Source organism: Aquarana catesbeiana, linkage group LG05 (genome assembly GCF_042186555.1).
Source record: "Aquarana catesbeiana isolate 2022-GZ linkage group LG05, ASM4218655v1, whole genome shotgun sequence".
NCBI classification, from domain to species: Eukaryota; Metazoa; Chordata; class Amphibia; order Anura; family Ranidae; genus Aquarana; species Aquarana catesbeiana.
Window position 1 is genome coordinate 477,578,200 of NC_133328.1, and position 26,249 is coordinate 477,604,448.

The following is a 26,249-nucleotide window of genomic DNA, read 5'->3' on the forward strand; positions in this document are numbered from 1 at the left end:
GTATTTTTTGAAATAACAAAGGCAGGTGTGCTGCTTTAAAGCTCTCTGGATGTAAAATAGATACTGCCTCATCCATCACTTCCTCATTCATGTTGCTTTCCTCCATGTCTGCTTACCAAGAATGGAGATCTGTGCATTTCCTCTGTATTTTTATGTCATTTCCTTTATGGAAATCTATTTCACTTGAGCAGATAAAAGCAGCAAAACAAATTTAGAAACGCTCAAAGAAGCGCTAAGACGCTCAAATGGAGCGTTTCCATTAATTTCTATGGGAATAGGATGCCTAATCGAGTGACAAAAAAGGGTTCAGAACTTGTCTGAGCTTCAGGCATTGGGCTTCAAGCGAATTGGAGTGGAGATGTGAACCATCTTCATAGAGAATAATTGATTTTTTCGCCTCAAGCATTTTGTAGCTTCAGGCTTCAAACTACAAAACGCTCAGGTATGAATGGGGCCTACTTCAATTAAAGGCATTTCTTTATTTTATAATTTCCTAAACCAAAATTCGATATTTACCAAATCTCCTTCTATGAAATCATGGATAATAGAGTTGATGTCCTTCTACAAGCATGAACAATGGCAAAAGCACTCACAATTACATACACAGCTACCAAGAGCATTAATTTATGGGAACTTTCCCAAAAAATACTTCTTAGGTGGTACTTAACACCTACGAGATTAGCTGGTTTTAACCCCCAATGCTCTCCACTCTGCTGGAGACAATGTGGAAATAGGGGCTCCATGCTCCACATTTTTTTGGGCTTGTCCGGCTCTACGAACCTTTTGGTCTGCCATTTTTAATACTATAGAGCAATTCACTTGCGATCGGCTCGCCAAAAGTCCAGGATTGGCTATTCTATCCTTAGGAATAGACTCCGTTCCACCTCCTCTAAGAAATATAGTATCTCATATTTTACTAAGTGCCAGACTAGAAATAGTAAGACGTTGGAGACACACTGGAGCTCTGACTCTAATAGAAGTTATTAGAACTTCCAACCTGCATATCACTTATGAGGTAACGTTCGCAGCCTCCCAAGGCATCTATCAAGCTAAATACTGTATCCTCATTGGAAACCTTGGATAGACTGGTATGGAGTTAACAAACCCAGCCAAAGGGCGTGGCCAAGATCGGCATGTGGGAGGACGCACTTCTCACAGCTCCTGCCTGATCCGTAGTCTGATCCTCTCCCGGCAACTCTGATCCTGCTTTTTTCGCCCCCCCCAGCTGGCTTCTGAGACCCCCCACCATCCGGACCCACCACCGGCCCTCTGCACATGAGGGAAGACCCGCCGAGGCCCGTTGGAGATGGCGGTACCGGACTCCCAAGATGGCGCCGCTGCTGTAGCAGCCAAAGCACAGCACACGCCGCGCACGACAGACAAGCCCAGGGACAATACCAGCAAAAAACAATTGAAAGCATCGGGTAAGGAGCAATACAGGGACATGACATATTATACACAGAAATTGCCTGGCCCGGAGGACGGGGGGGGGGGGGGGACGGCAAGCAATGGGGAGGCTGCAGATCTTTTTACACAGGCCGATTGGGGCCATGATACAGACAGTACTCCTAAGCAGTTTCAAGAAGATATCTCTCATCCTCCCTCCCCCCCACCCTCGGATGAAATATTAGAGAACCTGGAGCAACCCACACTGGCTGATATTCTAAAGGCTGTTCATGTGTGCACGGCTGCAGTCACTGAGGTGAAGGAGCAGTTTGGGGGCCTGAGAGAGGAGGTGTCTCTACTAAGACAAGACATTCAAAAGGTTAGAGAAAGAGCAACTGCAGTTGAGAGCAGAGTTTGTGATATAGATGAGCAATTACCCCCGCTGGCGCGAGAAGCGAAGGCAGCATACCGTATAGCCCAAGACACATACAACAGAGCAGAGGACACGGAAAACCGTTTGCGCAGAAACAATGTCCGTATTGTCAGCCTCCCAGAGAAATCTGAGGGTAAGGATCCTACATCGTTTGTGGAGAACTGGCTTGTAGAGATATTTGGCCGTGAAGCTTTTTCCCCATTTTTTACAGTGGAGAGGGCCCATAGAGTGCCAGGGCGGCCTCCTCCACAAGGTGCTCCCCCCAGATCAATGCTGGCCAAGCTGCTACACTATCATGACAGAGAGGCGGTGTTACGCTGCGTGAGGGAGCAGAACAGTGTAAAGTTTAATGGAGTAAGAGTGTCGTTCTATCCAGACTTCTCGGCCGGGGTGCAGAGAAACAGTTCAGCGAGGTAAAGAGGCGCCTCAGAGCCTTACAACTGCCATATGCTATGCTCTACCCAGCGAAATTGCGAGTGACAGCAGAAGGTCATGCACAGTTCTTTGATTCTGCCAGAGAGGCATCTGCCTGGTTAGATCACAACGAACAGGCGCTACGCCGTCACTGTGCGGATGCGGAAGGTGACTGACCGGGACATTGCACTTGATAAAAAGAGGTCTGTCTGTATACCTAGACGCCATACTCCCTCCTCCCTATTGGGGGGGTTCTTTTTTCTTACTGCAACGTTACTACCATAATTCTAACTTTGTCTCTTTACCATTTGTCATTACCCACCAACATACCTGTCTCTCTCCAAGTTACCTAAATGTCGGGGATTATCCTATATCTCTTAAGTGAAAGGAACTGAACTGTGAAACCCCCCTTATTCAACTTGAGATGTGTGATTTTTTTAGTTGGCCTGTTTTTAGGCCGTGTTAGGCCCTATGGACCTGCCCTGTTGGCAAAGTCTGTCTGGTTAATCATATTTTTTATTTTTGCATGGCCTCTCACTGAAGTGAGGGCGTCAAACCATACATGGAAATACCCAAGTGCAGTTGCATGGTTGTTCACTGGCACCGTTGTGCTCTGTTATTGTTTACTTTATAACCCATTCTGCAGTCCAGGATTCTTCTTTCCATCGATCATATGGAACCCTGTAACTACTGAAGCCTACTGCCATTCCTTCAACCAGGATCCCGGTGGTCTCTATACAAGGAGGCCACTCTATGGCCCACCCCCGCAGCTGACTTTGTTTTTGAAATGGCGGGCTCTCCGGTGATCTCCTTGAATGTTAGGGGCATGAACTCCCCCCTAAAACACACTATGATCTTCTCATGCTTGAAAAAATTCTATCCTGCGGTTATATGCTTGCAGGAAGCGCATTTAACGTCCGAATCTAAAAGTTGTATGAAATATAGATGGATTGGGTGGTCGTACCACTCCACTCACACCTCCTTTTCTCGGGGGGTGAGTGTAGTGATACACAGCTCCCTGGATTATCAGGAATTTGATTCAAAAATAGACCAGGAGGGTAGATTTGTATTTTTGCATTGTCGCTTTGGTATTCTCATATGTGTGTTGGCCTGTGTTTATATACCTCCCCCGTTTGATGCTCGGGTACTCCGGCTTCTTCTGGAATTTTTGGAGGGGAAGCTGGACCTCCCACTGCTGCTAGTGGGAGACTTCAATAGTTGGCTAGCTCTGGCCCTGGATAAACACCCGGGCCCGAGCTCTCTTGCTCCCCTCAGGACAACGCCTCTGGCTAGATTGTTGCAGGAGGTGGGTTGGATAGATATATGGAGGCACCGGAATCCTACTGCTAAACAGTTCTCCTGTTTCTCAAAAGCACACGGCTCATTATCTAGAATAGATTTGGCAGTGGGAAACCCGGGTATGCTCTCCTCAGTTCTAGACATCTCTTATAAACCTCGGTGTGTATCTGATCACTCTTATATGGTGATAAACCTTATTGTATCTCATAGAAAAGACTATAGGGATTTTAACGGTGCAAGCAAACTATGCATAGAGAAAAGAGTTTTTTTTCTAAAAAAGCTATTTATTATTCCAATCATTAAAAGAGGACGTACAAATTATACATAGTATCAAAATTTACAATTCTAAAAACATGGTCAGATGGGATTGGAGTGTGTATTGTAGTTTGGCAGATGATACTTATTGCATACTAGCGTTTTCTACTTCCCAACGGGAAGTGGCACTCGATTAAATTCAATGCAACCTGTCAAACTCCGGGCATAATTTATCTGGCCCAATGTGCATGTGGTGGCTTCTATGTCGGCAAGACTAAAAAACCGTTTTTTAAAAGGATCAGGGATCACATTAAACCCATCCTTAAAAAACAAATGAACACGGCCATTGCCAGGCATGTGGGTTTATGTCACAACTTTAATCCTAACACAATCAAATTCCGGGCCTTGGAACACATCCCGCTGGACGAAAGAGGGGGCAGTGTCGATCGTACACTGCTCCAGCTTGAAGCCCGCTGGATCTACACCCTTAGGGCTACATACTTCCCGGGTTTAAATGAGAGCCTCAGTTACAAGCCTTTCCTGTAAATTTGTATAGCTACCGATGCAATACTTTTTGGTGTCATTTCCATCTTACACCTACCCACTCTTGCCATTACCTTTCCCTTCTTTCCTTGCCCCCTTTTTTTATGTATATGCACACGACTAATTATTTTCATTACAAATTGTATGTATTTAAAACGATATGTCATTTTCTACTCAAATACCTAACCATTGTGTAACAATATGTGATATGGATAATTTGTACGTAGTGTTGATTTAATTTGTGTGTTAAATGCCTTGTCTCTCTGACTCACTGATCGGATTGGAAGGTCTGTGGTCCTTTCCTATCCGATCTGTTACCTCTCTGATCCCCCTTTGCCAGATCGCTCCCAGCCTCCCACCCTCACTGGGACCGGTGGGGCCTGCCGCATCCACATGGTTGCCCGGGGCACATCCATGAGATGTGCCCACACTGCGTCGCGCTCTCCCGGTGGATCGGTTCCAGCTTAGGTCCACTTCGGTGTCCCTCCCCGTGTCCCATCAGCCCTTGACGCGCTGTGTCGGCGGCCGGAGCCGCCGTGCGCAGCATCTGCGCATGTCGGCTCTGTCCGCGGCCGCGGTGCCTTGTGGGGTTTGTAGTTGGACGAGGATCCCCGGCCCCCCCGGGCATGTGCACTGGCGCCTACACGTCCGCATCGAGCTGGCTACGTCACACGCCAGCTCGATGGGGAACAGCATATAAGCCGGCATATCTGACAGCTTAGTCTGTCAGCGCCGGAGGATGGAGCTTATTTCCCAGCAGTGTGAGTGACTGGTGAGTACACCACACACCGCTCTATATTTACCCTTTCTTTACCTCCTATCTACCACTTTTAGATCCCATAGAATCTAGCTCAGAAATGTATAAACTGCTGTTTGAGTATGCAAATTTTTGAGACAATGTGTCCACCTTTTACTGGAGTTCAACTTGAATAGATGAGCTAATTTTAAACCCCCATCATTACCCCAGGGAGAAATCTCAACCTTGCCTATACCACTTAGTCTTGTAATTAACCAATTAATCTCTCCATTTGTGGTAAAAATTTCCCTTTCTTTTTACTCTACTCTCTAGCTTTATTTACCAGCAATATTGCAGTACTTCCAAATAATGACAATCTCAATTGAAATTGATGAATATTTCCATTCTTTGGGCATTGCTCTGATCAATCAACACAGTAAGTGTGATATTTTCTCTTTAACCCAATCAATCCTATTAACACACTTTCTGTGATTTACCAACAAAACTCTGTGATATCTTTGAATATCTTTTTCACTGATATCCCTACAATCTTGGTATATACTTTTCTAATATCCCTACACTATTCCTTTTTTTTGATTTATGGCATTTCCCAAATTTATACACAACTCCATCCTTCTGTTCCCTGTGGTTGCAAATTTTGGGCCGCATCGTTGCCCCGGTTTGGGTGTGTACGCGCTGGTTTTGACGAGGCTCTGTGTTGGGTGAACATGGGGGTAAGCATTACAATTAATGCTGGCTCAGTGATGACAACGCGTAGCAGTTTGTGTGTTACATTTTTCTATGTTTTTTCTTTAATTTAACAGTACATGTCAATTATGTAATCTTTCTATCTTTTAGAATCAATAAGAGTGTCGGATGATATCACTACCAGTTTGCATATCCATTGAAAAAGCGACAATGTGAAACATGTCGGGCTAGTATGCAATAAGTATCATCTGCCAAACTACAATACACACTCCAATCCCATCTGACCACCATGTTTTTAGAATTGTAAATTTTGATACTATGTATAATTTGTACAACCTCTTTTAATGATTGGAATAATAAATTGCTTTTTTAGAAAAAAAACTCTTTTCTCTATGCATAGTTTGCTTGCACCGTTAAAATCCCTATAGTCTTTTCTGTATTTATATTTCTGTTCAAGGATGTGGTGCCTATTACTCAGGGTGTTTTTCCCATACTCGGTACCAAAACCATAAATACACTTATTGTATCTCATCAATCCACACTCCCAAGAGCACTGTGGAAATTTTGGCTACAGCTATTTACCTCCCATGTAGACATAGAAGGCAATATCAAGAAGTTCTTCTCCTCTCAACCGGGCTATCTGTCTGTCCTTACAGAGTGGGAGGCCTTTAAGACCCATCTTAAGAAAATACTTAGTAATTAGGTTACCAAGATTAAAAGGCATTCTGAGGCACTACGGGAAACACTGGAATCACATGCTAATTCTCTGGAGGCAAAGTATGTTCAGGACCCCACTGACTCCGCTAGGGAGGCATGGCAGTCGGCTCAATCAGCGTACGAGCACCTGCTGGCCTCCTCGGCGGACAAAAAGAGGTTTTTCTCTAAAACTGCTTTTTTTGAGGAGGGTGAAATGACAGGCTGTCTTTTGGCTAGAATAGCTAATTCAGAACAGAGATCCCCATTAATAGGTTCTATAAAGAAGGCTGATGGGCGGCTGGTACACTCCCCAGATCAGATACCCCAAACGCTGGCAGAATTTTATGAAACACTATACTGTTCCTCTTCGAGGAGCACCCCAGAGGAGTTGTCCAACTACCTGGATGGTATTGTTTTTCCGCATCTCTCGGTCTCCCAGAGAAAAGAACTAGACAACCCGTTAACTCTGGATGAGTTGCAGACGGCTGTGGCAGAATTCCCTAACTGTAAAGCCCCTAGGGGGATGGCATCCCCATGGAAATTTATAAAACTTACTCTGAGACACTACTTCCCAAGTTATTAAATGTCTTTAATACTGCAAGAGAACACAATACCCTACCACCCTCCATGTCTAAAGCCCATATTGTGTTAATTCTAAAACCAGGCAAGGACCCAGTGGACCCAGCCTCGTATAGACCGATATCCCTACTACAGTCAGATATAAAAATACTAGCAAAGGTTTTGGCTCTCAGGTTAAATAAGACTATTGCTTCAATTATACACCCCGATCAGGCAGGGTTTATGCCCAACAAATCCACAGCAATAAATCTTAGAAGATTATATCTTAACATGCAGTCCCAGCCGGATAACAAAGGTAAGAGGGCTCTGCTGTCATTAGACGAAAGCCATTGATAGTGTGGAATGGCCATATTTATGGGAGGTAATGAGGCGATTCGGCTTTGGTGAAATATTTCTTGGGTGCATTTGTTATATCACTGCCCTCAGGCGATAATTAGAGAAGCGGGTAGAATGTCGCTGCCCTTTGCTCTGGGCCGGGGCACGCGGCAGGGGTGCCCTTTGTCCCCCCTGCTGTTTGCCCTGGCAATAGAACCACTGGCAATACGGATTAGAGATCACAAGGATATCACCGGCTTCTGCTATGGAGATAGACAGGAGAAGGTGATGCTCTACGCCGATGATACCATGATTCTTTTGGGAGATACGGATCAATCACTAAGAAACACAATGGATACGGTGGTTCGGTTTGGGGAATTTTCAGGCCATAAAATAAACTGGACCAAATCAGCCCTAATGCCGATAGATGATGAACATAAACAAAGACAATTCCCCTAGTGGACTTTAAAGGCACATATGAAAGGACGTATGGGAGAATGTGTAGTAAGTAGAAAATAATTTATTCATTGCAAAAACATCATAAAAACATTAATAACATTATAACAAAAAATGAAAGTAATGTGATTCATGCATATGTACACATATAGCTATTGATACCAACGTGCTTGCACCCGATGCGTTTCGGAGTTGTTTTAGCCTCCTTCTTCAGGGGTTGTTGTAAGCTTTAGCAAGGGTTTCTATATTAGGAATCATATATTTAACATAAACATAGTAAGTATATGTACATATCAGACCATAGGGACATAGATATAAGTTAAATTTGTTTCATTTACACTTACATTGGCATATATGTAGACTAGCTACGCATTCCAGAGAAATTTAAAAACAAAGGCGCTGACACTGTCTGCCCATCCAGCGTGTTTCCCAATCGTGATATATAAGGGTTACTTGGCATACCCAGAGTGTTGATACTTCATATATAGCAAATGAAAATAACTGAGTATGGATATATAAGGTAGTTTTACTTCCTTATAGTGGGAAGAGAGGCCCATATATCTAGGGCATAAAGATGTTTTGGATCTGAAGTTCCACTGAGGCCGAATGCGGGTCCTGTAAAATGTGAAGGTATAAAAATGTATAGTAACCAACCACATATGTATACTCAATATTGAGAAGAAAGTTTTTAGGTAGTGCAAATGTACCATACCTGATGAAACTACTGTGGAAGATTCAGAGGTAACTAAAGAAGATGGTGGGTGTGAACTGAATATATCTCGGATAGCTGGAAATAACAACACAAGAGGGGAAGGGGAATATGGAATCTCATTTAGGTGGGTATGTAGTTTATCCAAATGAGAATCTTGACATTCTGAGGTGTAAATATAAATATAGGCTTCAAGATTTAATATATAGTAACACAGGTTCAACTAGATTGTCCCTGGTAAGTAATAATTAGGTTAGTTGAGTGATCTTTGGGGGGGGAAGGAAAAAGGGGGGGAAGAAGGGGGTAAAAACAGGGGGGGAAAGAAAGAAAAAAGAAGAAAGGAAAAAGAAAAGAAGAAAAAAAGAAAGGGGGGGGGAGAAAAGGGGGGGGAAGAAAAGGGGGGGGAGAAAAAAACAAGGGAGGGGAGAAAAGCAAAGGAATCCGGGTGTAGTTGAAGATTGATGTCTTCTAGTCCTAATTAAGTAATAATTAGGTTAGTTGAGTGATCTTTAGGGGGGGGGGGGGGAAGAAAGAGGGGGGGAAGAAGGAGGTAAAAACAGGGGGAAAAAGAAAGAAAAAAAGAAGAAAGGAAAAAGAAAAGAAGAAAAAAAGAAAAAAGAAAGGGGGGGAGAAAAGGGGGGGAGAAAAAAACGAGGGAGGGGAGAAAAGCAAAGGAATCCGGGTGTAGTTGAAGATTGGTGTCTTCTAGTCACAGCAGTGCAGGTGTGGACCGATGCGTATACATAGGTTTGAGTACAGGCATATTATCAGGATCACTTACTTTGTATTACAGCAGCTCAGACCGACAGTGAATGGTGTAGGAGGGACGGACGCGCTTGGAATGGCCCCTCGGGTGGAGCGAGTGCTGCCAGGTTCCCACAGCACATGCGCACGCATCCGCGATGAGGCATGGCCGCGCCCACTACACCCGCCGACACGTTTGGCTTCCCCCGGCGGACTGCGCATGTCTGCCGGGGTCGCAAGATGGAGGACAGTGTAAACAACACTGTATCCTCACGCAACGCCGCCATGAGCCAGGATCGCTCAGGCAGCTTTGTGTGCCAGGCAAACTTCAGATCGCGGATTAGATAACGTGAAAGAAAAGGCACCGATATCGTGTATAATAAAGATTATAAAAAATATATTGTAAGTTTCTCACAATTTCACGAGAAACACCCTTGGTTGGCAGTGTTTTACAGGTTGGGATTATATATATTGGGATTATATATTATATACATAATAGAACAGCACAGATTGTGAATAATAGCACCAATTTCAGCTATTATTCACAATCTGTGCTGTTCTATTATGTATATAATCCAACCTGTAAAACACTGCCAACCAAGGGTGTTTCCCGTGAAATTGTGACAAACGTACAATATATTTTTTATAATCTTTATTTATGCACGATATCGGTGCCTTTTCTTTCACGTTATCTAATCCGCGATCTGAAGTTTGCCCGGCACACAAAGCCGCCTGAGCGATCCTGGCTCATGGCAGCGTTGCGTGAGGATACAGTGTTGTTTACACTGTCCTCCATGCGCAGTCCGCCGGAGAAGCCAGACGTGTCGGCGGGTGTAGTGGGCGCGGCCACGCCTCATCGCGGCTGCGTGAGCATGCGCTGTGGGGAACCTGGCAGCGCTCGCTCCACCCGGGGGGCCATTCCAAGCACGTCCGTCCCTCCTACACCATTCACAATCAGCTGTTAACTATTACACCAACAGCTGATTGGTGAGGAGGGCTTCAAATACACAGGCACTGCTCATACCGAGCGTCCCCTGCTGCGGGTAGGACGCTGTCGGTCTGAGCTGCTGTAATACAAAGTAAGTGATCCTGATAATATGCCTTTACTCAAACCTATGTATACTCATCGGTCCACACCTGCACCGCTGTGACTAGAAGACACCAATCTTCAACTACACCCGGATTCCTTTGCTTTTCTCCCTCCCCTCGGTTTCCCCCCCCCTTTTCTCCCCCCCCCTTTTCTCCCCCCCCCTTTCTTTTTCTTTTTTTCTTCTTTCTTTTTCCTTTCTTCTTTTTTCTTTCTTTTACCCCCTGTTTTTACCCCCTTCTTCCCCCCTCTTCTCCCCCCCCTTCTTCCCCCCCCTTTTTCCTTCCCCCCCCCCTAAAGATCACTCAACTAACCTAATTATTACTTACCAGGGACAATCTAGTTGAACCTGTGTTACTATATATTAAATCTTGAAGCCTATATTTATATTTACACCTCAGAATGTCAAGCTTCTCATTTGGATAAACTACATACCCACGTAAATGAGATTCCCATATTCCCCTTCCCCTCTTGTGTTGTTATTTTCCAGCTATCCGAGATATATTCAGTTCACACCCACCATCTTCTTTAGTTACCTCTGAATCTTCCACAGTAGTTTCATCAGGTATGGTACATTTGCACTACCTAAAAACTTTCTTCTCAATATTGAGTATACCTATGTGGTTGGTTACTATACATTTTTATACCTTCACATTTTACAGGACCCGCATTCGGCCTCAGTGGAACTTCAGATCCAAAACATCTTTATGCCCTAGATATATGGGCCTCTCTTCCCACTATAAGGAAGTAAAACTACCTTATATATCCATACTCAGTTATTTTCATTTGCTATATATGAAGTATCAACACTCTGGGTATGCCAAGTAACCCTTATATATCACGATTGGGAAACACGCTGGATGGGCAGACAGTGTCAGCGCCTTTGTTTTTAAATTTCTCTGGAATGCGTAGCTAGTCTACATATATGCCAATGTAAGTGTAAATGAAACAAATTTAACTTATATCTATGTCCCTATGGTCTGATATGTACATATGCTTACTATGTCTGTGTTAAATATATGATTCCTAATATAGAAACCCTTGCTAAAGCTTACAACCACCCCTGAAGAAGGAGGCTAAAACAACTCCGAAACGCATTGGGTGCAAGCACATTGGTATCAATAGCTATATGTGTACATATGCATGAATCGCATTCCTTTCATTTTTTGTTATAATGTTATTAATGTTTTTATGATGTTTTTGCAATGAATAAATTATTGTCTACTTACTACACATTCTCCCATACGTCCTTTCATATGTGCCTTTAAAGTCCACTAGGGGAATTGTCTTTATTTAAATTCTTATTATAGGATGTGGCACATTTTGCAGATAATTAGCCGGTCAATAACCCTCGCTCATAGATGATGAACATCTGCTAAATGTAGAGAAGGTGGGGGATATACCTTTTACCCCTTCCTTTAGATACTTGGGGATACAGGTTTCCCCTAAAATCAGGGAATACAGTCAGTTAAATATCTCCCCATTGTTGGTACGATTTCGTTTACGAGTCAAGACCTGGAATGCTCTGTGTATGTCGGTTGCAGGCAAGGTGAATCTAATTAAAATGATTCTAATGCCTCAATTGTTATATATACTGCACAATTCACCAGTAGTGATTCCACTAAAGATATTCAGGATTGTGAATGCCATTTTTCATGAACTGATATGGAAGAATCGTCCGCCTAGGATAAAACTAGAAACTCTACAACGCCCTAAAGATGAAGGTGGTCTTGCATTACCGAATCCATGGCTTTACTACTTGGCATCGCAAATGCAACATTTGATAGGTACCATGGCCACAGAGGGGGACCTTACAGTCAGAACCCCTAGTGCTTCAGAATGTTTAATGCTACACATGGTAGGTGGGAAGTCTGTTCCAACTGCCCTAGAGGCCTCAGCTTTTGGAAAGCCTCAAAAAAGTTTCCCCACATAAGCCCTTATACAAAAAATATGGAATAAAACTAAGTATATACAGGAGGCGACAGGTATTAATGAGTATAGTCCTATTTGGGGAAATGAATCCTATCCAGAGATGGCTAAACTACAGCATGCGGAGAGGTGGAAAAGGTTTGGTATTTTTTACTATTTTTAAATTACTTTACGCATATTATAAGCGATGGGAAATTGCGATCGTTTGACACTTTGAGGGACCTATATGGACTGCCGGCTTCCATGCTTTTTTTATCATATGCAACTTAGGCATGCATTTACAACCCAATCAAAAACCTCTGAATGGCATACTGACTCGACCCCTCTTATCGCTTTACTTAAAGGTGCTGAGACCTCTAAAGGCTTCATTTCCCAGAGCTATAGCATTTTACTCCACAAATACCTTATGAAACACCCCTTGATAGTAAAAGGAAAATGGGAGCTGGATGTTGGGCCCTTAGATGAGGATCAATAGGAGGAGGCTCTTCAATCAGTTCCAGTATGTTCACTGAACGTAACACAAAGACTAACGCAACTATATACACTCCTGAGAACATATTATACACCTCATAGGCTACATAATATGGGTCTGCTTTCCACACCAACCTGTACTAGATGTAAAAGAGATCATGGAGATTTAATACATATGTTATGGAGGTGCCCCAGATTGCATAAGTACTGGAGGGAGGTGGTGGACGTGCTGGGTGCGGTGTTTGGGATCTCGATTCCGTTGGACCCCAGACACTGCATTTTGAATGTACTGGATGAGTTGGAGTGGGACCCTCATGTCAGGGAGGCTCTCACTAGGGCCCTTTTTATGGCCCGCAAGTTGATCATGGTGCACTGGAAGTCGGAAACACCCCCTTCAGTCAAGGAATGGATTGCCGCACTAGGCAATACACTGAGAATGGAAAAAATCATATACCAACACAGGGGATGTTCAAGTAAATTTGAAAAACTTTGGGAGCCATGGCTTGGTACTCCTGGGCTAGCTCCGGAGGACCTGGTCATGGATAGGCTATTGCATTTTAATAATGGTTGAATGCGTTTTTGTACCCAGCATTAGATTTGAATAGTGCTTGAAAGCCCTGCCTGCTGAGGACAGAGGGGAGGGATCAGAGAGGAAATGGACATAGTAAATGTATTGTTTGGTAGTGGGGATTATATCAATGTACATTTTCAAATCTATCTCTGGAATTGTGCCCATTTGTTTTGTACAACTTACCTGAAGATTTTTTGGACTGTACGTACTTGTTTTTCAATAAAAACTTCTTTTTGGATAAAAAACAAACCCAGCCAATAATCTTCAAATCTAAAATCTTACTTTACTGGATCCCACAGCCTTAGTACAATTATTTGGTCCTAACGTTGCATCCAATTTCTTTGTTACTTACAGTTTGTTATATTATTCTATTAGTTTATCCCTTAATGTAAGTCTTTACAATAAGAGACCCTTGCAACGTATGATATGTAATGAATAATGATTCAGATTGTACCATGAAGCACCATATTTTGCTGAACTTGAAATTACTCTGAAGGCCATGCTGACTCTACCTCCATGTCGCAGTGTGATCCCTTTGGGGCGACAGCAGGCAGGAGAGACAATATCTATAATAAATCAGTAATGGAAGCTAATGCTGTACATAGCATTAGGGTAGCTATGTTACAGGTAAAGATATAACTTATATTATGCAAACGTGTTACATTATTCCATCTGTGTATAACTTTAAGCCATCCCTTTAACTTTAAATTTTTAAGGAATCAGTGAATTTTCTTTGTCATCCTCAAAGCTGAATGAAAAAGCATGTTCCTCCACTGTATGTTATTATTTTTTCTTTTTTCAATAGTTTTATGATTAGCATAAAATCTGAACAATTTGCTCATCACTAGTCACAGGGACAGTAAGTAAGGGCTCTACAAATGTGGTCAGTGTTCTGTTCTCGCTACATGTTTGCCCCTGGCGTGTATGTAGCTCAACATACAGCTTAAACCTTGAATCCTAAAAAAACCAGACTGTCTGTAACTTTGGATCTTTATTACAATGAACAGAAGGTGGCCATATAAGAATAGGATGTATACGCGGTGAAACTAGAAATAAACAGATAAAATGAACATATAATAATTACATGAACATAAACAAATGTCCACCGTGTATAAAGCTAAATAATCTTTTAACATACCAGCGATGCTGCCTTAAAAGGACCAGAATTTTCCTCGGAAACACGTGGGGGAGGCCTAACTGGCTCCCATGCGGTCTGTCCCAATGGAGAAGGTGAAAGAGACTTGTAGTAGGAAATGGACTAGTTCCCAGTGATATAACAGGAAATGTGTAATAACCATAGAACACTGCCCATCAGTAGTGTTTTGTTAGAGTGGCATCTGGTAGACAATGTTGGTATTGCAAGTCCAGAAGATATTATTTTTCCTTATAGGCTGAAGGCATGACAGTTAGGGACAGCAATAACAACTGTATGTATTCATTTGAAGTGATATTACACCCTCATTTTTTATTTGACATACTGTATATAATCAATAACAATAGCATCCATCCAAAAGTCTAACCTGTTGTTTCAAAGTTGAACTCCCACCCACATGACTATATTCCTGGGTTGGAATGCTGCCTGTGCACACACGCACAGGGTCCCAAGCATCAGAGAATGCTGCAGCTCCGTCTTCACTGTCTCTAGATGGACATAGGCGACGTAAGACCAACAGCCCTGTCTCTGCCCCGCCCCATGGCTTCTTCCACTAGGGAAGCCAGAAAGAAGATAGGTGTGCTGGGGAGGAGGAAAAGGGAAGGTTTAGTAGGAGGATCTGCTTGTCGGTAGCCAAGGCAGGGGTCCTGGTTCACACTTCATTACTCCCAGCTTCCAGGTGACCCAAATTTTTATACCTAGCACATGCCATCTTTGTTAGTGTAATTTTATCTATTCAATAAATGCTTTCTGCTTAACAACTTCAGCTCGAGAAGGTTTACCCCCCTTCATGACCAGGCCATTTTTTGTATTACGGCACTGCGTTATTTTAACTGACAATTGTGGCGTCGTGCGACGCTGTACACAAATAAAAGTGATGTTCTTTTTTTCCCACAAATAAAGCTTTCTTTTGGTGGTATTTGATCACCTCTGCAGTATTTATTTTTTGCGCTATAAACATAAAAAGACGGACAACTTTGAAAAAAAAACAATATATTTTACTTTCTGCTATAAAACAGCTAAAAAATATACAGTCACTGTACTAATGACACTGGTAAGGAAGGGGTTAACATCAGGGGCGATGAAAGGGCTAAATTTGTCCCTAGGGAATGCTTTCTAAGTGGGTGGGGGAGGTGCTTTAACTGTGGGAAGACAGAGATCTGTGTCCCTGCTTAGCAGAAACACAGGATCTCTGTCTTCTCCTGTCACAGAATGGCAATCTGCCTTGTTTTCATAGGCAGACTGCCGTTCTGCCTCTCTTGGGAATGATTGGTGGTTCCCGGAAGACATCGGGTCCACCAGACCTGCTGATTGGCTTTTGCTGTGTCCAATCACAGCAGGACCTGGTCGCGTGTGCATGTCGCAGACCCGGAAGCATTAAATCAGGTACCTGTACATGATTTCACGCAAAAGAGCTGCCGCCCCGTAGTATATGTACGTGCAGCAGTCGGCAAGAGGTTAATATACTATACTATGGGTTTTGTGCTTTTGTCTTTCTTTTTGTTTTTCAGTGATTCAAGAGAAGACCCACTCTGGTCCAAGAGTAGCACCCTCATAGTTAGATCATTTCAGATTAGTTTTTTGGGCTATCCGTTATTTTTTTTCATGCCAGTGCTAGATCCTCAGTCAATCAATAATTCAGTCAATTACCTTCAGGATCTTAAGTAGCATATGGCTTTTATTGTTTTCTTTTATTATTATTGAAATTTTCCTTTTATCTATTTTAAGTTTGTTGGTTTGGTCAATTGCTGTGTAAATAAATTACACTGGTTTTGAGTGCTGTTTTTTTTTGTGGGTCCTACATAGCCTAATTAATTTACTTAGAGGCCTCTTCAGCAGTAGACAAGGACACTAGTCGTCCTCGAGTCAGCTAATAAAGTGAGGCGATGTGCATGTGCATTACTGCAATGCATTAAGGGACATGTAGTCCAGAAAGTAATGTGACGTGAAACCCGGGAGCATGCTCAGCAAAAAGGAAATTGATGTGCCACAAAGCAAGAAGGGCTTACAATCGGTCAGCGATTTTATATATCTTTTTTTTCACAAAAATAGGATGATTGATGGATTCATCTGCAAAACAGATGTTTACTATGTAAACATTGGTGAGCCTTTATACCCACTTAAAAAAAGGTTTGGGCTGGAGTTACGCTTTAAATACTGTCTCTTGAATTTGTTTAAATGAAAAATTATCAGGCAAATACAGAAGAAAAATTGCAAAAGCTCATTTTGCATTTTGCAATTTTTCTTTGGCACTAAAATCCCTCCTCATTGTTTGAGACTCTTAATTTGTAATGTGGAAATAAATGCACATTCACATCCAGAGAATGATATTTTGTCATTGAAATACACCAGAGACTTCATTGTTGAAAAGTTGATTAATTCCCAAATTGATGCTTCGTTAATTAAATTATAACATATTGTTTAGGGATTGACCTAGTGATCTATATAAACCCAGGAGATACATTTGTCATATACAAAATATGTTTTCAGAACGATGAATTGATTTTTTGGGGTTTTTAGGATCTGAAGCATAAAACAAATGTACATGTCACAGTGATGTATAAAAGCACAGTGCTGAATCTGCCCTAAAAATCCATATGTTTAAAATGTATGAAATAGGGACAATTTAGCATTACGTCACAGTTACTAAAGTAGCAGAAACACCCTAAATATGCTTTGACTGTATTCACCAATGCCAGGAGCCTGGCGGACAAGATGGGTGAACTAGAGATACTGTTGTACAAGGAGGATTTGGATTTTGTGGGAATTTCAGAGACCTGGTTCAACAGCTCTCATGATTGGCTGGCAAACATTCAAGGGTATACCCTATACCGCAAGGATAGAGAGGGTAAAAAAGGGGGAGGGGTATGCCTATAGATCAAGAATAATGTACAAGTGAATGTGAGAGATGACATCACTGAGGGGGCTAGGGAGGAGGTGGAATCTTTATGGGTAGAGCTCCAAAGGGATGAAGCTAAGGGGAAAATAATACTGGGAGTATGCTATAGGCCCCCTAACCTGAGGGAGGAAGTGGAGACGGATCTCCTATCACAAATTGGATTAGCAGCAAGGATGGGAAGTGTTATCATAATGGGGGATTTTAATTATCCAGACATAGACTGGGCGGAGGGAACCGCGCATTCATTTAAGGCTCGCCAGTTCCTTAATGTCTTGCAGGACAATTTTATGGGTCAGATGGTAGACGCACCAACTAGAAATAAAACATTGCTAGATCTACTGATTACCAACAATACAGACCTGATAACAGATGTGGAAATACGGGGCAATTTAGGTAACAGCGATCACAGGTCAATTAGTTTCAGTATAAATCACACAAATATGAGACATGAAGGGAACACAAAGACACTGAATTTCAAAAGAGCCAACTTCCCTAAACTACAAACCTTGCTAAAAGGCATAAATTGGGATAAAATATTAGGAACAAAGAATACAGAGGAGAGATGGGTTTGCTTTAAGAGCATATTAAATAAGGGCATTAGCCAATGTATCCCATTGGGTAATAAATTTAAAAGAGCGAACAAACATCCTGGATGGCTTAACTCCAATGTAAAAATGCATATAAAAGCAAAGGAGAAGGCCTTCAAAAAATACAAGGTTGAGGGATCATCCACAGCATTCAGAATTTATAAAGAATGCAATAAGAAATGTAAGGGTGCAATTAGGATGGCTAAGATAGAACATGAAAGACACATAGCGGAGGAGAGCAAAAAAAATCCCAAGAAATTCTTTAAGTATGTAAACAGTAAAAAAGGGAGGACAGACCATATTGGCCCCATAAAGAATGAGGAAGGACATCTGGTTACAAAGGATGGGGAGATGGCAGAGGTATTGAATTTATTCTTCTCCTCAGTCTTCACAAGTGAATCGGGGGGCTTCAGTAACCAAAACTGCAGTGTTTATCCTCATGACACAACACAGGAAGCACCTACATGGTTAACAGAGGACGGAATTAAAATTAGACTTGAGAAACTTAACATTAATAAATCACCGGGACCAGATGGCTTGCATCCGAGGGTACTTAGGGAACTCAGTCAGGTGATTGCCAGACCGTTGTTCCTAATTTTTACAGACAGTCTATTGACTGGAATGGTACCAGCTGATTGGAGAAAAGCCAATGTAGCACCAATATTTAAAAAGGGCCCAAAAAACATCCCTGGGAATTACAGACCAGTTAGCCTAACATCAATAGTATGTAAACTCTTGGAGGGGATGATAAGGGAATATATACAAGATTTTAGTAATAAGAATGATATCATTAGCAGTAATCAGCATGGATTCATGAAGAATCTTTCTTGCCAAACCAATCTATTAACCTTCTATGAGGAGGTGAGTTGCCATCTAGATAAAGGAAGGCCCGTAGACGTGGTGTATCTGGATTTTGCAAAAGCATTTGACACAGTTCCCCATAAACGTTTACTGTACAAAATAAGGTGCGTTGGCATGGACCATAGGGTGAGTACATGGATTGAAAACTGGCTACAAGGGCGTGTTCAGAGGGTGGTGATAAATGGGGAGTACTCAGAATGGTCAGGGGTGGGTAGTGGGGTTCCCCAGGGTTCTGTGCTGGGACCAATCCTATTTTATTTGTTCATAAACGACCTGGAGGATGGGATAAACAGTTCCATCTCTGTATTTGCAGACGATACTAAGCTAAGCAGGGCAATAACTTCTCCGCAGGATGTGGAAATCTTGCAAAAAGACCTGAACAAATTAATGGGGTGGGCGACTACATGGCAAATGAGGTTCAATGTAGAAAAATGTAAAATAATGCATTTGGGTGTCAAAAATATGAATGCAATCTATACACTGGGGGGAGAACCTCTGGGGGAATCTAGGATGGAAAAGGACTTGGGGGTCCTAGTGGATGATAGGCTCAGCAATGGCATGCAATGCCAAGCTGCTGCTAATAAAGCAAACAGAATATTGGCATGCATTAAAAGGGGGATCAACTGCAGAGATAAAACGATAATTCTCCCGCTCTACAAGACTCTGGTCCGCCCGCACCTGGAGTATGCTGTCCAGTTCTGGGCACCAGTCCTCAGGAGGGACGTACTGGAAATGGAGCGAGTACAAAGAAGGGCAACAAAGCTAATAAAGGGTCTGGAGGATCTTAGTTATGAGGAAAGGTTGCGAGCACTGAACTTATTCTCTCTGGAGAAGAGACGCTTGAGAGGGGATATGATTTCAATTTACAAATACTGTACTGGTGACCCCACAATAGGGATAAAACTTTTTCGCAGAAGAGAGTTTAATAAGACTCGTGGCCACTCATTACAATTAGAAGAAAAGAGGTTTAACCTTAAACTACGTAGAGGGTTCTTTACTGTAAGAGCGGCAAGGATGTGGAATTCCCTTCCACAGGCGGTGGTCTCAGCGGGGAGCATTGATAGCTTCAAGAAACTATTAGATAATCACCTGAATGACCGCAATATACAGGGATATGTAATGTAATACTGACACATAATCACACACATAGGTTGGACTTGATGGACTTGTGTCTTTTTTCAACCTCACCTACTATGTAACTATGTAACTATATATACAGGCTTACATTTTACAATGGTAATTTTTAACTACAGCAGCCAAATAATTAATAATCTTAATGACACTAATGAAACTGCTAATGTGGAACTACAGTTTTCAGAATGCATAACATACATAATAATTGTGCTTATGTCTTTACTTATTTTCCTTACTGTCTTTGGCAACATTCTAGTGATGGTAGCTTTTGTTATAGATAAGAGGCTCAGAACCCAAAGCAATTTCTTCCTCCTCAACCTTGCTATCTGTAATTTATTGTTGGGTAAGTTTTTTAGATTTTTCTTTAAATTATAATTATTGTTACTATCAGAGGTAACTCACAAACCGTAATAAAATATTTGGTGTTTTTATTATTATTTTTTAAATAGATTGACAGGTACAGTTTTTTTCACAATTAAAAAAAAAAAAAAATCTTTTAACACAACTCTAATTGATGCTAACTACAATACGGTAGTATTTAGACCCAACCAGGGCAGCTAAGATGCACCCCTCTGCTTCCCCTGCCTGTTTTCTGTTTTCGGTCTTGTGGCCATATGGATACTATGTATCATGTCTGGTGGTAATGTCCCACAGTCACTAGATTTTGGATTTTAATGTTTAATTTGGTGTATTCAGAAGCATCTTTGTAGTTGTTGTTCTAATGATGTACTTTGTATGAAAATACTTTGTTTTTTCAATAAAAATTCTTGAAATAAAAAACACAAAGTATGGGATCTATGAATACAATCCATAGATCCCTGGTATCAGCCCTTTTTCAAAAATTCTCTAATGAGGTTTAAAAAAAAAAAAAAATCAGTGAAATGAATCACATATACAGTATGTTTTTGGCAGAAAGAATAACTATAGCTAAATATTGGAAGCAGTTGATGGTTCCTCTTGATTATGTGAAGAACAAGCTTTACTGGATCATGGTTAATGACAGACTTACTTGTATGATCGCAATTCTACTAAGAAATTTGATGCGACATGGGATCTATGAATACAATATTTATTGGCGCCTTAATGAAGCTCTTGCTGGCTCTCTCCTTCTTTTCTTTTTCTCAGTTTTTTTTCTTTCCTGGTCTATTAATTTCCTTTCTTTTCTTCTTTTTACTAAATTATGTTTGATATCTTGGTTACCCTCAGGATACTTTTGACAAAATATATTGTCCCAAATTGACAATACTCTTGGGCATGAAAACAATGGTTTCCTATTCTCACAGGGCCCCCTCCTCCTCCTTTCTCCCTTCCCCAAGTCCCACTCCCCATTCCTCTTCACTGTGAGATGTCTATTTTATGCATTGTCTGTCATATGTCGCTATTTGGGATTGCTGTGTAACCAATCCCTAGTGGGTCAGGTGTGCACTCTTCAGCTTTTTTTGTTACTGATTATTATCCCTGTTTTTGTATTTTTGTTGGCACACTCGTCTGAGGAAATTTAATGTTGAGATTGTTCTCTTTGATGACAAAATGTTTTATTCTTGTTGGTTTTCTGAAGGAAGTGCAACTTTGTAGTTGCATTGCTTTGAGTACCTGATGGCACAGTTGTTTTAATGATATACTTTGTATGAAAATACTTTGTTATTTCAATAAAAATTCTTGAAATAAAAAACACAAAGTATGGGGATTTTAAAGTTTAAAGTTTAAATTGAATACTAAATAGGTACAAAAGGTACAAAAGCAGTTATTACACAGGATAACTACAAGTACTAATAAACCATAACAAAATATGGTCTGTGTAACCTTGCCATTACCTTATTGTAAGTTGTAAAAGCCTAATCTATGTTATGGCAAGACATTAAAAAGAAACAAAGGGTGAGGAACAGGAAGTACAGATGAAAGTACATACAGTACAGTGAAAAGAAACATATAAGGAGAAATATATTGTAAATAAGTTTAAGTTTGGAGGTGGTTCTCTATTGGTAGATATTTCATCCTGTATAACCAAAAAAACAATAATTCTGGTCTGCTGTTCAAAAGAACAATGCCAACAGCTCATTTATTGAGACACAATAATTTTATCGTATATAGCTTCTTTGGTACACAATTTACAGTGGTTTAATCTGTTCAGTAAAAATGTTGTTTTTATTTTTTGCCTGATTGCTACTTTTGCAGAGGATTTTACTACTGACCTTTATTTTCCCAAACTACGAAAATTATGTACATTACAATGACAATTTTTTGAATTTCCAAATGGTTGTTATCTATTATTTCTTCATGAATTTTCTACCAAACAAGTACACATGTAAAATAGTAACATGGGAAAAAAGCAGAGTGATGAAAAAAGAGAGTTTAAAAGAAAAAATACGCATCTTGAGGAAAGTTCCTTCTCTAACTTCCTTCCATGAAAGTAATACATTTCATCTCTTCATAAAAATCCTCATGCATGTGCACATCCATTAAGAAGTCATAGCAGAAAGAAACTAATGGAGCTAAAACAACAATAGAAAAACTGCAAATTTTCTATTTAATTCTTTAAAGTGGTAGTCAAACCAAAATAAATCTTTTAATTATAGTTGCAATAGTGTGGGCTGGGTTATCTTGGTAACTCCAGCTGTAAAATCTTGCCACCATAGTTCATATCACTGTTCTCTTCTACCTTGGTTTCTTGGGGGTTCCTACCCACTTTTTGGAGTACTTTGGATAATATCAAATTAATTAAAAATCCAACAGAGAGGTTGGAACAGCCCATGTAACGGCCCTAGCAGGTGTTCAGACCTGGGAAATAAAGCACAGAGATCCTACAAAAAAAATTCCCTGACATGTGAGAAACTGTTAGTTGATTTAAAGTGGTTGATTGGCCACAAAAAAAAAAAAAAAAAGAAAAAAACCTGTAAGGCAAAGGCATAATGAGCTAGTATGCTAGCAGCGGAATCCTCTTTCCAGCAAGGAGCTCTGATTTTCCAACAGCATCTGCTGGACCTTCAGAGCGCATGCACCGCTGATGTCAGCGGCTGCATGCAAGGTGAATATCCCCTAAACTGTACATGTTTAGGAGATATTCATTTTACTTACAGGTAATTATAGGCTTACCTGTAGGTAAAAATGTGAAAGTGGGGTATACAACCCCTTAACTTTCCAGAATCAGCAATATTCTGAAATCATCATTTTAGGAAGTTTTGGGTGGACTAGAACTTTAATAAATATGGATCTTTCCAGTCATTTTGTTGATACAGTAATGCTAATGTCTCTGCAATATGACAATAGAAGGTTGTGAAGGTGATCACAGCAAAATTGGTTATATTTGTTATATTACCTAATCAATAAATAATAACCTTTATGAATATCTAAATATACAGGTTGCATGTTTTGGGAGCAACATAGTATAGATAATTGGGCTTGAATTAAAGCCGAACTTCAAGTAGATATCAAAGATTCAAATGAATGCAGCAGTGCAATAATTATTACAGAACTGACTTTTTTTTAAAATGCAAACAGTGTAAGTACCTGAACCTGACTTGGTATCAGCCTCTTACAGTTCTTGTACATCTGAGCTCAGGTAGGGGATGCGAAGGATAAGGAGCCAAACAGTTTATGTTATGACAATGAACCAACTTATAGGAGGAGAAAGCAGAGTGACAGCAATATTAGCTCATCATTTTGTTGCTTCTCTTTCAGTGCCCACTTATGGGCTAGCAGTGATTACGTAACAGTCTGGGTTCAGAGGAAGTGGGTTGAATAATTCTGGTTGTCATTTAACCTGAAAGAAAGAAAGAAAGTGCATTTTGTGGCAGAAAAGAAGTATTGCAGTTTCAGATTAAAGCAGTATTGCAGCAAAATTATTGCTATCGCTATTATCTTTTGCTTTTAGATAATTAAACTTAATTTTGTTTATTTTTTTGCCAGGAGCAGTTGCTATTCCTTTGTATATATACCATACCTACTAACCGGAAAGTGGATTTTGGGAGCATTTCTTTGCAAACTCTGGTTAGTAGTGGACTACACTATGTGCACAGCTTCAGCATTTAATGTGGCTCTAATCAGTTATGACAGATTTCTTTGTGTCACCATGGCTGTAAGTATCCCACCTATGATATATTAACTGGAAATGTCTTTTTTTTATTCATGTATTTTTTTTTAGATATGCCTCTAAGGGCTCCTTCACACCAGCCACTTCATTGTAACACAATGGCTAGTTTGTAATGTCCCAATACCGGTGCATTGCACTGTTTATTTTATTTTTTTTATTGTCACACACTGACATTTCATAGGGTTCTACTGGCCAGTGTGCAGTGACCTACACTGCCTTGGAAAAAGAACTACATGCAGTATCTTGTTTCAGCGCACAGCTCCCGATCTCTTCCGCACCGCAGTGGTGTGAACCGCCACACTGGAGTCAAGGCATTTTGCTTTGACTTAGAGAGGAGGTGTGTTGGGACTGATCTGGAATAGCCACCCAACCCACCACTCCTGGTGTGGATGGACCCTCAAAGAGGTCAACTTGATGTAAATAATAATCTTTTAGAAACCTTTTGTAAAAGCATCTACAGAATTCATTGCAATTATTTCTGCAGCCAGTTGCCTGACATAAAAGGGTTTCAGTAGAAGCTAGGGCGTTTAATGATCCCTCTTTGTAGATAGTATGTTATTAACACTCACTAACGCTTTCAGGTGGACTATCAAAATATAAAATTATTGATGATAAAACAGCCATCAGAATCCCCCCAGAAGGTTGAAAATACTTTACATTCTCCCTTACAAGTAGAAATCACAATTTAGAATGTGACAGCCCAAAACAGACATCTGATTTAGATGTTTCTGTTTTATGTGCCATCTTGAGGTTCTTCACCAGTGATATATAATTTTGTAGGATTTTAATGACAGAGTCTGCAGAGTGATATGAAATATGAAATAGTATTCTCTTTATTCAGGTATTATACCGCTCCCTGCAAAACAGGCACAGTCAGACTGTCCTAAGGATGGCCATGGTCTGGATACTTTCCTTCCTTCTCTACAGCCCTGCTATTCTTTTATGGGACAGTATTGTTGGCTACACATACATTTCTGAGGGCCTATGTATTGCTGGATTCCATTACACATGGTACTTTTTGCTGGTGGCATCATCAATTGGTTTTGCCCTTCCATTTTTAAGTATTTCATTTTTTAATCTGAGTATCTACTGGAATATTTCTAAACGCAGCAGGAAGAAGCGAAAATCTTCTGTTCTTTTGTTTTCAGGAATAAAAGGGGACAACAGCAACCCACATATCGTAGCAACCAATGCAGTTCTGTCTTCAGCTATAGAAGGTGACTATAAATCACATCTAAAGAGAAAGGGTAACATCTCTATTCCTTTTAGACAAAGCTGTGGCAGAAAAAACTTGGCTACTATACATAATGATCGTGCTCGTATAAGAGAAAAGCAGCTAATTATTAAACTATCCAAAGACAAGAACGTTGCCAAATCACTAGCTTTCTGGTTTGCATATTTGCTGTATGTTGGGCCCCATACACATTTCTCAATAGTATCCGTGCAGCATGCCATGGCTACTGTATTGATTACTATTGGTATGAGGTTGCTTTCTGGCTTCTGTGGATGAATTCAGCTATTAACCCAGTTCTCTACCCACTGTGCCATAAACAGTTTAGAAAGGCTTTTCACAAAGTTTTTACACACATTTGCTTATGGAAAACGGCAGAGTAAGACATAATGAGGAAAAGGAATGGAAACTAGGTGGGTGTGAATTAATGTCAGACACAAACTATGGCTAGGATCAAAGACAACAAAAGCTCTTTCATTTACAAGTTCAAGAGACAGATGAACTGTCTGTACTGACCCATGAAGTAAATACCCAGGTGAAGGTTGGGTGGATACTGTGGGTGAAAACATTTTTTGTTTTTTTTTGTTTTTAGCTAACTTTTTTTTTTTTTTTTTTACTGAAAAGTTAGGAGCTATATGAGGCATTCTAAATTTCACTTGTGTGCCACACAAGGTGCCTACCTCTACTTTGCCCCAAGCAGGGTTCCAAGACGTCTCACCATCTTACTGCTTCCAGTGAATGTGTGCAGTGTCCTGGTTTCTAGATAGCCCAAATGCTGGCAAGCCAAGAAGGTTCTCTATTGGACATGAGCACCAGTTACAAATACTGTAGAGTGGGGGGGGTGCATAGGTGTCATGTCTAACCTTTTACGTATACTGTTGTGGATAAGTTCAAGCTCATTGGACAACATTTGATGGGTTAATGGGACACAAAGGTAAGGGAATCTCCCCAACAGGAATGAAG

The 26,249-nt window shown here is 40.9% G+C and overlaps 1 protein-coding gene across 1 annotated transcript; it reads left to right on the forward strand.

Moving 5' to 3' along the window:
• The first annotated feature begins 1,306 nt into the window (after nt 1-1,306).
• LOC141146055 (histamine H3 receptor-like) lies at nt 1,307-25,669 on the forward strand. Its single transcript, XM_073632816.1, is given in 6 exon segments — nt 1,307-1,424; nt 1,560-2,232; nt 20,085-20,312; nt 23,875-24,040; nt 24,897-25,437; nt 25,440-25,669. Coding segments are annotated over 6 exon segments (1,956 nt in total).
• Nucleotides 25,670-26,249: the final 580 nt, after the last annotated feature.